The sequence below is a fragment of the Seriola dumerili genome, unplaced genomic scaffold (assembly GCF_002260705.1).
Source record: "Seriola dumerili isolate Sdu_G_001 unplaced genomic scaffold, Sdu_1.0 BDQW01000011.1, whole genome shotgun sequence".
Lineage (NCBI taxonomy): Eukaryota > Metazoa > Chordata > Actinopteri > Carangiformes > Carangidae > Seriola > Seriola dumerili.
In genome coordinates, this window is record NW_019174266.1 from 4,727,504 (window position 1) to 4,740,851 (window position 13,348).

Here is a 13,348-nt window from a genome sequence, read left to right on the forward strand (position 1 = left end):
TTTATTTACCACATTATTATTTTTAATATTCCGACTCCTTAAGAGCTTGTGAAACTATTTTCTAATCCTGGTTCTAACACAGTTTCATTCACATTAGCTCTTCACATACCTCGTTCTCTGTCCTGGGTGGTACGTTCTCAAGCAGGTCGATCCCATTCACCACCACACTCTTCTTTTCCTTCACTGGGGCCTTGAACACTAACTGGTTTGGCCGGTGGTAACCGTCCTTCAGGGACATCAAGACCGGGTCTGTTTGCACAAAGGAGCAGAAACACTCCTAAGCATATGAAACCCAACACAATGCACAAAGAGGCTTAAGTCCTTCACAGATCTCCACAGGGAATCTATTATTCCTCCGTGTTGGACTTGGTGTGTCCAACAAACTCCTATAATCTTTTTTTTGTCATCTACACACTGCTCTGCATACTGGAGTCTGCAGTTTCTCATTAAATGCTATCACAGATTTATAAAGTTTGGTAAACATTAACTGATCTCTGAGTTTGGTGGTTATTTTAAGAGAAAGGGATAAAAAAAAAAAAGAATATCCTCTAGTTTTAATTTGCCTAGGAGTCATAGCCAACACTCTGTATGACAACTGTGAATCTGACAAACATCGTAATTGGATTGGATGAATGGAAATTACAGTTGGAGGCGTCAAAAGGAAGCAGGTACTTTTCTCTGTTTATTGTGGGATTGTTCTTTTGTTTCTCCCTTTTGGAAACAAGCAATCAGAAATACTGGAGAGTGGTTTCACAAACCGCTGCCAGAATCTTCCCATCTGTGTTTATAGGGAGACATGTCTCTCCCACCACCAGGTAGATCCAAACGAAAATTTGCATTTGCACTGGCAGGCTTTGTTGTTGCTGGTGTTTCAAGGATTCTTCTCAGCCATTGCAAGAGTGAAAAATTAACAATGGACATCCTCATTTGAATCTTTAATCTCAAGGACTAATAATTATCAAGCCACAAGCATAACAGAATAAATATTCATACTTTTACTTACTACTTTTTATAATGAGAATGTGCTGCCCATTTTATGTTGTGTTCATGCGGTGTCGTCTTTTTTGTCTTTGTTGCTCACGTTGGCTCGTTGCATTGTGTTTGTTCTCTATTGGAAAACGGTAGCAGGCTGGTCGTGAAGAATGAAGGTGATGAGGTGAAACAAAACAGACTACCTCTTGCACTCACTGTTCAATTGGCTGATGTTGTCATTTAAAGACCCCATGAGATGCGCATCAGAGCCCAGTTCATGTCATGTGATGTTGATTAAAAGAAAATGTCTGTGGGAGTTTGCACCATGTTGGTGACAATACAAAAGCCATATGTTCAGTGACAGTGCGCGAAGAGTTGGCAGTGAAGAGCAAAACAAAGTAAAGACACAGTGATTGGATGTGACCTTTCATTACCCTGCTTTACTTTTACCGTAGCTCTGTTTTTCAATATCTGTCATGCCAAAGAAATGAGTTCCAGCACGTCGCATCAGTCTCACAAGTTATTCCCATCAGCAAATGCCATTATATTCTGGTATTCCACTAAAATCTTTGCATAACACGGTTTTATATTCGGCAAAAAGTGGTAGAACGTTTTTTTTTAATCATCATAAACCACCAAAGGAGCATTAGCCAATCCAGTGTGTCTAACGTGCTGTTTACCTCTATCAATGCCGCTCAGCCATTCAGTGGCGGACAGCGCAGGTTCTGTTCCCGCCGTCATGGGGTAGATGTCCTCCTGGTATGTGTCCGACTGTGAACCAGGAAACACCACATACGTTCTTGTTTTATCAATTACATGTGGCATAGCTGATTATGTAAACGTCTACAAGGGGAAAGAGGTTCTATCATGGTGTCTTAAAGAGATTTATTTGCCTTAAAGCATAAAATGTCAAACCAATGACTGAAAAAGGATCTCAACATTATCAACTTTTACTTTTACTTTTAAATTCAGACAAAAAAAAAAAAAACAACAACAACTTTTTAACTCATTATGTGCCGGATAAATATAATGTATACCAGAAACGATTAATAACGAGAGTTGACTCAGTGATTTAGTTCCCACTCACCCTCCTCGGCACGATCATTGAAATGGGCTCAATCAAACCCTTCAGGGTGACTAGCTTGTAGAAGCGGTACACCTCACAGGCTGACACGTCCAGCCCGTGCTTTGGCATCACACCTGCGGATGAGAACAGAAACGCGTGAAGACACAACGTGAAGTCCACAGTTAGGATCTCTCTGCTCTCATTGGGTGAGATCATATATACCGCTGATCAACAGGTGACTTACCTAGGCCTTTCTGTGGGGCCGGGGACCGAAACTCCATTAGGTATTGGAGGTACGGCTTTTCCGTGGTAATCTCAAAGTAACGGATGTTGCCGTCCCCCTGCCAAGACACCAGAATGTGGCAATTACAACCCAAAGTAGTAGCTCTTGAAAGGTGTTTTTCTTATATTACAGACAACAATTCAAAAGGCATGTAAACCTTACAAAGCTTGTCCCAGTAGTTTTTAATTTAGACCTCCCAATGTAGTAATATAAGGGGAAGGTGTGACTTTACATCTTAAAGCAGACACAATACCTGATGTGAAACCACCAATCCATAAATTGAATGACATCCTGCAAATTGTTCTCACTTACAGAGAACATTATTATGGATAAATGTCCCTGTACTTGATCAGGTGTCTGTCATTGGAAATAAAACACAAAAAACAGATTAGTCGTCTGACCGAGCTGTGGCCAGGCGAAAAATGGCTCTGTGTAAAATACAACAAAATAATACGTAGAAATGATAAGATACATCTTTATCATCTCCTCCTTTTTTTTGCAGTTTTAGTTTAGTTGATCTGATTATTTATTACCATTAATTATGTATGCTTCATGCTCTTTAACTCAAAAACATCCCATGATGTGTACAGAGTTGCCACACTAATAGTAGATGAAGGTCAAAAGACTAAGTGAAGACCCACGATTTCTGCCTTTTCATTTTCCAACTTTATAGTATGTAAAACTATGATGTGAGAAATATTACTTTTCACATGCAGTGCAGTAAATCGGAGGAACATTAAGAGTCGGTTCTAACCTTGCCTGCCAGGTACAACATGTGTGTGTCAGCATCGTAGAAGGGAAACAACAGTCCTGAGAGGCCGTCTATGTCCTCCTCTACAATTGGCATGGCCAAATCCTCCTGGGAAGAGCAACACACACACACACACACACACACACACACACACACGGGGAATTAAACACACACACTAGCTCCGCCCACTCTGGCATTAAAGGCGCAAGCCATATGGAGGTGTTGCCTGACCTGATCCCAGAGAGCGATCTGCCGGGTGTTCCAGCGAGAAACCCCCGTGGTGAGCAGCCGCTTCATGTTGCCCAGGAACACCACTCGGTTTACACGGTGGTTCTTACAACTGGCTTGCTGATAGGGCAACACACAAAAGATAGAAAGAAGCTTTGACGCTACATACACAGAGCACGGATCCCTCAAAGATCAGTGGCATCAAGTACGATATGATTGCTTATAGTTTTATAGTTGGTCCAAGTCTTAGTGTTGTATACAAGCATAAATAATAATCATATACTTCCTGCACAGTCAACAACACGACTCTGTTGGAAACTTTGAACATAAATCTGTATTTCAGGAACAGAACATTTTCATGATTTGTCCCATTCTCTTTTCCTGTACCTGCTGCCTCGTCTTGATCACCTCCACTTAGTGCAGCAGGGGAGCAGCACATGGGTCTAATCAAAAACCATTTCAGGGTGATCAGGCAGCAAGATCACCAAGGTCAAACATTTAGAGGTTGAGTGGTGCGGGGCAGGATTTTTTTTCTTTAGCAGAAGTGATTATCTTAAAGGGCCTATTTGTTTTCTCTGCCGCTGAACGTGGTTTCTTGTCGGAAGCGGATGGTGGTGATTGTGGCTTGACAAAAGCTTCAGCCATCATTGTCTTTATAGTACGTAATAAGTCGTAATATGTTCCTCTGAGCAGCGGTATGTGTTCAGGTTAGATTTGAGGCTATCGGATAGAGACGTGGTGGGCGGGGGCTAACTGGTTAGCGTGCTTCAGTGGCAGAAAAGACGTGATAGAGATAAGAATTAACATTGCTGTTGGTTTCCACTTCTGGAGACACGTGTTGGTGCGTAAAGGAAGGAAGTTTGATGCTGAACTCACAGCGTTTTTTCTAGAACTGGTAGTAAACAGCTGTTAATGCTAATATTAGCAATGTAGCAATAGCCAAACTTAAATAGCTCCTTTAAAAGTTAACGAGTAAACTCCTAAATATCGGCACTAGAAACTGAATTAGTGGGAAAATTTAATGGAGCTTAAATCTCTGTATCTCATTACACCATATGTGACCGCTCAATATCTCATTTTCCAAACAATGGGCATGAACCTGCTGCTATAACAGCCTCCACTCTTCTGGGGATGCAGAAATTTGTTCCCATTCGGTCACAAGAGCATTAGAAAGGTCGAACACTGAAGATTCAGTTCATCCCAAAGGTGTTGGAGGTCAGGGCCGCACAGTTCTTCCTCACCAAACGTTTATGGACGCTGCTTTGTGCACTGGGGAACTATTTGCAAACTATTGTCAGAAAATATCACGAGCTGTAGCATTAGGGGGGGAGATTAAGATTTTCTTTAATTGAAATTCCCCTTCCTTATCAATGAAAAACATCGTTTTAAATCCCTGTGGTGAATGAAAAGGTTCAGTAGAAACTGAGTCGTGTCATTCAGTGAAAAAGATATTTTAAAGTCTTACAGTTGTTCACACAATGCCCATGCACACTCCCTCTAACCTGAAGGACTCTCCCGGAGCGTGGCTCAATGACTCGCAGCTTCTTGTCTTTGCAGCTGGTGGCCAACAGGCTGCCGTCTGTGTTGAAGGACATGCTGAGGATGACGTCAGTGTGACAGTCGATCATCTTCACCGGTTCTCCGATCTCCAGGTTCCAGATCAGGATCTGACACAGTCGGGAAAGATTGTTTGGGTGGAGCTGTTAGATGGCTGCGGTGCTTGGATCAATGGTGTGATCATGCTGTGAGGCTGTGAATGAAATTTGACTTTGGCCTTTGTGTGCCACCGCGGACACATCAATCTCTGATGATATCCAAGGTGAAATAAGAAACATGTCTCATGGTTGCAAAAGAGCCGAGCAGTGGAAATCAGGCCTGTTGAGGGGCTGAAACAAATAATTATTTTCATGATCAATTACTTTGTCTATTAGTGGTTTGGTAAATGTATTAATCTATAAATATTTGCTTGTTAAATGATGTAAACAATTCATCATCTAACCAAATTGTTATCTTGGATTTATCTGTAGATCAACTTATTTAATCCAACACAATTGCATATCACAAAAAATACTTTCAACACTCCAAAGTATCTCCTGAAAAGAGCTAAATAAGACTCTCTGGGAACATTTCCTTCAACCTGCGTTTAATAAAAGTGAAACCTCAGATTGCCAGTCTATGTACTGTGTCAAGTCAAGCTCGTTGTGTTACTGATGTGGTACCTTGTAGTCATAGCCGGCGCTGAAGAGGATGCCGCTGCTGGTGGGATGCCACTCGATGAGACCCACCCGTCTGCTGTGACCGTACAGCTCCAGCACCGCCTCCGTCATGTTGCGCCTCAGACCACCGTCTGGGATCTCCCATACTCGCACCTGCCACGTTCACAAACACCCGCCACATATAAAATGAGTACGCAGCCCACCATCGTGCAGCAGGCACACAGAACACAGATTTTTAAAGGCATTCTTTCATTTTTATAGCACAGGTTAATAGGTGAATTATATTATTCTGTCAGGGGCCACCATGTGTTTTTTTATAAGTCATTGCTATGAACTGCAAAACACAATTAGTAGCAGCTAGAGATCCTTCTGATCAAAAATACCACATGCTATCAATGTAGCCCATTGCATTAGGATTAGAGTGGATTACAGCTATGGCCAGAGGCTCTGTGTTGGACCAGAGGAGATTATCCTTCAACAAGTGAAAGTACTATACAGGACACAGTGCTACAGTGGCTCAGTACAGTAATGTAACAGGTGTATGCACTGGAGAGAGAGAAAAAAGGCCTGCAGGGGTCTTAGTATTGCTCATGATACATGTGAGATTAAGTGTGTTAGTGATTGAGATTTGATGTTGTGTCTAATCTCACGTTATATAGTCAGTTACTCAACAGCAGACAGCAGATTCATGTGTTGCTCAAAGGCATTTCACATCTGTCATTTGCCATTTTCAGGCCACTGGCGCACAACAACAACAACAACAACAACAACAACAACAACATCGACCAGAGCGGCTGCCAGCCAACATCCAATCACAAGCTCGTGTCCGGTGCAAACTCTGTGGATCAGCGACCCTCTGGCCATAATGAGCCGATGACCTCTTTGCCTTCTGGGCCAGTGACTGTCAACCCCAGCATCTAACAAACACATGATTTCACAGATACAGTACGTGTTTCACATCTTCACGAGTCATCACGCCATACCTTACCCTCTGCAACCTGTCGGGATAAAAAAAACAGCCTAGGAAGAAGAAGAAGAAGAAGAAGAATGTAGGTCACTTGCCGAGGTGTCCTCAGAGCAGGAGGCAACGATGTTTTCAAAGAAGGGATTCCACTTGATATCCAGCACATTGCCTTGGTGGCCACACACTTTCGGGTAATGAGAGTCCAGACGGCCAGCCTGAAGCAGAGAGACAATATAATACAATATTTTACACTTACTTTTTCTGTTTTGGGATACCACACACATAGATGAAAGAAACAAAAATATCTCACGTCTATATACCGAGTTCACTTTTTGAAAACGCTTCACGCTTCAGCACAGCAGAAGTCAGCACAGACTAAACTGCGCATCACTTCTCATTGCTTTGACACTAAATGCTTTCAAGGCTGAATCATTTTCGTTACTGGATGGGTTTACAGCCCATCCCAGAGTGGTGCCACTTTCCCTTCCACCCGACTCTCCACTCCTCATCCCCACAGAGGAATTCTTTTCCTCATGGAGGTGGAAACTTAACGACCACCAGCCACATGCTCAGATCTGCTTCTTACACACAATGGATGCTGCATATCTGCAGAAGATTGCCAGGGATGTGTCAGGCAGAAGAAAGATTGAAGAGGTGAACATGAAGTGTGATGCTGATGAGAACTTGTGGCCAAATGCAGAACACACAGTTCGCAAGCACGTATAGATAAGTACAGTTTTGTGCTGCATTATTGGAAATACTTTCATTTCATTTTGTACACTCAGAATTACTGTCTGACATTTACTGTCAACGGGCTCAACCCATGGATCATGTCAAATAAATAAATAGAATTAAACAGAAGGTCCTTCAAAGACATGAGAAGTAAATATTGTAATGCTACCAGTTGTTCATGTTTTTTAGGTCAGTGTGTTCTGACTGACGGAAAGTTTTCTTGTTGAAAGAAAAATGTTGTCAGTGATGATCTTGAAATATGGATGAAGTGTTTCGGTTGTCTTGGTGCACTTTGGACGTGACGTTAGCTGTTGTGCTGAGTCGGCAGAGAGAACTGTGTGAAAAGTTTTTTCAAAAGAAGAGAAATGTGTTTCCCTCTGTTCTATCGATCTGTTGTTCTGTGTGCTGCACCATCAATCAGACATTATCAATTAATGCTGCTGGGACTTGAATTGAGTAAAATAGAATAGATGTGTGCGTCAAAAAATGATAGGAATTTATCAAATGCATCTGTGTTAAAACAGCATGTGTCACAAAAGACTGTAAATTACATAAAACAATAGTAGAAAAGAACCAAAACCTAATAAGATAGATATTATTGGATACAAGTAATGAATTATCTGAATAGTTTTGTTTCACCGCTGATGGTGAAACAAAACTATTCTTAGATGTTAGTGATGTGAACATGAAAAACTAATATAACACAATCCAAGTGAAATCACATCAGAGAGACGACTGAACAAGAACGAAACAGAGCTGGTTATTGCACAGGGACGTCTGAGGCGCGATGCTGTTGGTGCAATAACCCACAGAGTCCACAGAGGGGCGCTGGCTCATAACAACAGAGGACAGAAACCTTTTACTGTCTGTCATGATGTCATGAATGTTTGATGTCACTTCAATCCACTGACCTCTTTTTTTTTTTTTTTTATTTCCCCAGAGATTTGTTGAGGAGTGTTCGCCCATGCATCAGTGAAATCCTGCGTGTGTGTGTGTGTGTGTGCGTGCGTGTGTGTGTGCACGTGTCCTCACTGACCCATGAAGATTCACTTCAGATGCATTATCAAGCCTGAACAAAACTTCCTTTCAATTATAAATTGTTTACTATTTTCAGTAAAGTCCTGTATCAGCAGAATCTCTGCACCTTCGCCCTCAAGCAGAGAAAATTCATGACTTTTCAAACTGCCTGTCAGTATGTGACATTTCATAGCAGCATCAACTTATTAGCCAGCATTTATCCATATTGATCAATCTTAGCTTGGCACTATTGACACGTTAGATAACTAGCACTAAGACGACATAAAGTTGGTCTCAAATTCTGAGCCACAATTCAGATTAATATAACCTCAGCAACATAATAGATACTTAATATCTTTATAATGCTACAATTGTGGCTAAGCAAGAAGGCGAAAGCTAACACACTGCCGAACATACTGAATGCTTTGCTAATAAGATAAGGAACAGATGCCAAAACCAATAGAAGCCAACGTCTGCCAAAACTTGACAACGGTGAAGTGAGACATCAATTCAATATCAATATGAGAGAAAACAAAACAAGGACACGGTGGGACGGAGCGACACAGAATGATCCATTAACGGAACAAACTGAAGACACATTATAAGATTTCAGCAGTGATGGAGACCAGCAGGGTAACAACATGAGATATGAAGGAGTTTCTTGAAGGGGAAGTGGGTGAAAGTTTTCGCTGAAGGCTCTTTGACGTCACTCTGTTATACCTTCCATGTAACTTTGGACTATCTCGCTATATAGTCACATGGAAACTCAGATTTGCTCACACGTGTGTGGATGTAAACTTTCAGGAAAGTATGAAAAACTCCCTCCTCACTGCAAAATGTAAAAAAAAAAAAAAAGAAGAAGACAAGTCATGCTAACACAAGTTGTGATGACGAGCTTCTTCTATAATTGTTACAATGACTGGGAGGTTTTAACACGACCTAAAAACATTAATAACACCGGATCTGAGGGACTCTTTATTTAGGTGGAACTAATTACCTGCAAAGAAATGATGTCTGATGGGAACCACGGGGTCCCGAGGAGCCCATGAGGTATTATGAGGAAATCAGAAATCATAAAAGGAACATGAAATTAATAAAACTAAAGGCTCTTTCCAGCTTGGATCTCACATACTTTAGTGTCTCCACCTCTACACCTCTCCCACAGAATAACAAAAAATTAAGAAAATTATTTTTAAAAAACCAGCTGCTGTCAGCTCACGTTTATCCGGACGAACTGGCAGGAAACGACACAGACCAACTTTAGGCCTCGTTGTCTTTCTGCAGCTCATTTCCTGAGACTGCTAAACCCTGCTGGTGACACACAGATGTGCTGGTGGTGTCCCAACGGCTCCAGCACACCAGAGACAGCGCACCAGAGACTGTGATTGCTACCAACTCTTATTGATCTGAACTACTCAATAAATCTTTACTAATGTGGCTTACCCCTGCTGCTCTGTGATTTCTGTATTACTACAACCTACTCCGAACAGCAGACATTCAGGAGATTAATGTTTTGAAAATATAATGCGGCTCCTCGGGCTGTAATGTGGAATCATGTTTGAATTAGAGAGCAGGAGGAACTGAACGAGTAATCTTGTTTTAGCCGTATGAGTCTGTAATTTTATTTCTTCCTTTTCCATTTCAAGTATAAATCTTAGCAGAAGATTTACTGCAGAATATTCTTTGGCATATTCTCCCATATGGCCATTGAACTAAAGAACAACATGCTGAGTCATGCTTAGTAAGTGAAGTGAATCCAGTTTTCTGCTGCTGCGGTTTATCTCATGTTAATGGTCTAATGCCTGATCCTGGTGCTTTTCTTCTTTCTTTCTTTTTTTTTTTTTTGAAAATGCACGTCAGCTCTGCCTGCAGTGTTTGGACAGTCAGGTGATCTGGTCACTATCACTGGATCACTGGCGCATTTGTTTTCACTCTACAGTAGGACCTTGTTTAGAGTGACGTCCCGCTAGATTGATAGTTCAGCTTAATGGTCATAATACTGTAGCAAAGTGATGCCCCTGTTTGTGAATATGAGCATTGTCTATTTGTTGGAAATACTGTTTCTTTTCATAAATGCCAACAACGTGTGCACTGTAAATACTGTGGGTGGTTTTAGAATAGGAATCTATACATATAGCATACAACATATTAGAGTTATAATATTTAAGGTATATTTAAGGTAAGAGATATTAGCGTGCAGAACAATAGGCTGCAACTAACAGTTATTTTTATCACTGATTAATTGTTTGTTCGGTAAAATATAAGAAAATAGAAAAAGAAAACGCCCATCACAACATCACAGAAGACATGGTGACATGTACAAATGACTAGTTTCTTCAAAACCTGAAGATCTTTTGTTCACTTTTGTCGACAAATAACGGCAGTAAATCCTAAAACCTTAAAAGCTGGAACCAAAGATTTGATCAGATTAGATACTTTATGTTTGAAAAGTGACTTTTACAGATTTTACATGATCAAAATAGTTGTTTTCCTGTTGATCAACTAATTGATTACTGAACTAATTGTTTAAACTCTATTCTATAATAATCTACTGATTCACACACCTCAGTGTGCTGCACACACTCCACTGTATGATCCATAGTAATAGTAGTAAATCTACAGTACAGTACAGTAGTAGTAGTAGTAGTAGTAGTAGTAGTAGTAGTAGTAGTAGTAGTAGTAGTGATTCCAAAAGCACCACACCCTCTGCACTCTCTTTCTTTGTCTGAGGCGATGAAGAGGTGTTTGTGACCTTATGTGTCATCTCCTTGGCGGGGCTCTGTGACAGGTGGTGCCAGCGGTAGTCCTTCCACTCGCTAGTGGCATCGTCTGGGACTAACCATATGGCCGTCTCGCCGGCTGTCATCGTAATAAGTCTGCCATGCTCACACCTCGCCATTAGACATACCCACCACAGATTTAGTTTTTTTTTTTGTCTAATGGAAACAGGAGGAGCTCAATTTAAATGTTCACTAGTCTAATAGTGACTTCAGTAAAGAGGCTTTTTGATTTCATTTATTGCTGATATTTTCAACCTTGTTTGAAACCTCAGTCTCTCCTGTCTTTGTCATTTTTCTACCTGTTCTCAGTGATCTGATACACACTCTGACTGCTTCTGCTGATGGCGTCTACTAAACAGGACAGACAGCTATTGATTTTGTCTAAAGTGTGACTGGTGACATCACTCTGCGTAACATGCCTCCTTCTAATTAAGATTTAACTCCATTCATTGATTCAGCAGTTTGGTTTTAGTTTTTAGATAAACTACTTTTCATTCCCACGGCTGAAGCCTTAACGTCACACACTTTGCATTTAGCAGAATGTGCACTGTTTGCAGAACCTTGAGAAATACACTTTAAATTCACGCCATGTATGATCTTTTAAAGATGAAGCCTTTTCAGCATAAACAGTAACACAGCTCCTTATGTGGTGCCGTAAAGAACGCAAGGCCCCTTCAACAAAATGAAATAAAATGGATAAGAGATGTTTTTACTGTTCATCCTTATGTTGACCGTCACTTAAGTTTGCTGATTTGTTGTTTTGATCAGAGGATCCTGCACGAAACAGCAGCCGCCATCTCACAGAGGCCGTCATCTGTGCTGCTGCTGACTATGATAAATGCCATTTCTGAACTCGTCAACTCAGCAGAAACCCCGGGAAATGCTAGAGTGCAATACTTTGACTCGCAGGAAATCGATCTAGTTATGGGCTTTGGACGAGTCATGGAAAGAGACATTACACAGCATGAAAGAGTTTCATTTTTTATTAGTTAGCCTGCTGTGGATGATTATATGCAAAAGGTATTTTTTTACCCTCTAAGAAGAGAAGATTACGTGATCAAAACACTCACAGACATCCACAAAATTACCACCTTAATTACCTTTTACTATCAGCAGAGTGAGAAATAAAACTGCTACTAATATTAGCTTTTCTTTTTTTGGTATTCACTGAACTAACTGGAAAAAAAGAACAACTCATTTCCTCAGTCCTGTCATTGACACAAACAGTATCCCCTATTTCTATCTTCCTCAGTGAATCCTGTATGATTAAATGATACTACACCGTTAAATTATATTACAGGAGTTACAAATAAGCCCCCGCATCTGAATCCTGCCCCTAAGACTTTCTTCTCCTTCTGTCTATGCAAGCAAACATGTATAAATGAACACTGTGCCAGCAAGTGTTACTTTCATTATGTGATGCTGTGCCACTCTCCTTCAAATTCAAAAGCTGTACACAAAGGAGATTCATAAACAAAGAGCGCTGCACGGTGCCTGCCTGCACTAAAAGGCACATCTCAGTGTAGGCAGACAAAATGAAAAAGACCCTCTCTTAAAGGAATTTATGAAAGGTTATATAAAGTGATGATGTGAGCCGTCTGCTGCTCCGTGTATAAAATGATAGAGCGTGGCAGCAGTGGACAGTGTGTGACTTCAGAGCTGCAGAGAATAATAAAAAAGACTGACATCATCGTAGCACTTCACACAAACTATCTAATTGCCTAAATTGCAGGGCACGCACACACACACACACACACACACACACACACAAACACAAACACACACACACACACAGCTAGTAGTCCGTCTTTTTCCACAGGATGATGTACAGTAAAATGTAGCTGAGGTCTCCCTGCTTCAGACAGCAGAGCTGCTCAGCCTACTGAATACTTCTTCTGCCTGATAACAGCTTGACTCGACCCCGCTCCGCAGCCAAGAGCTTTTCAAGTACCTTGGCAGAGTCGCTCTTAAAGAGGCAAAGCACTTTATGGTTTCTCAGACCTGCGGTGTTATTTATAAAGTGGAGTGAGATGCAAAGTACTGTACATCATAATCTCTTGGAAGAATAACTCCGATATTTGTGCTGCATTGCTGTTAATACAGTGGCACGTAAAAAAGAACACAACAATGATCGGCATCTAATGGGAAACGTTTGTATGGCCGACTGTACGAGCACCTCACGTTCATTACAGGCACGACATTTAGAAACTATTCTACACTCTCCCCGGTCAGTCCAGTATCACCAGCACAAATCAAATGTGAGCAAACAAGTTTAACAAGCCTCATCTTCCATAAACCAAATATCCGCAGTGTTGTATAATGAATAATTCAGCAAAAGC

At 41.1% G+C, this 13,348-nt stretch overlaps 1 protein-coding gene across 3 annotated transcripts in view; it reads right to left on the reverse strand.

The window, feature by feature from the left end:
• coro2b (coronin 2B) overlaps positions 1 to 13,348 on the reverse strand; it is a 44,938-nt gene that overhangs the window by 2,818 nt on the left and 28,772 nt on the right. For all 3 annotated transcript variants that reach the window (XM_022749279.1, XM_022749296.1, XM_022749288.1), the window contains exons 3-11: positions 6,579 to 6,695; positions 5,520 to 5,669; positions 4,803 to 4,967; positions 3,304 to 3,420; positions 3,076 to 3,180; positions 2,283 to 2,379; positions 2,060 to 2,172; positions 1,653 to 1,743; positions 110 to 249 (exon numbers count right to left, since the gene is read on the reverse strand). In XM_022749279.1, the coding sequence (XP_022605000.1) occupies positions 110 to 249; positions 1,653 to 1,743; positions 2,060 to 2,172; positions 2,283 to 2,379; positions 3,076 to 3,180; positions 3,304 to 3,420; positions 4,803 to 4,967; positions 5,520 to 5,669; positions 6,579 to 6,695 (1,095 nt within the window). The remainder of the gene's footprint in view (positions 1 to 109; positions 250 to 1,652; positions 1,744 to 2,059; positions 2,173 to 2,282; positions 2,380 to 3,075; positions 3,181 to 3,303; positions 3,421 to 4,802; positions 4,968 to 5,519; positions 5,670 to 6,578; positions 6,696 to 13,348) is intronic.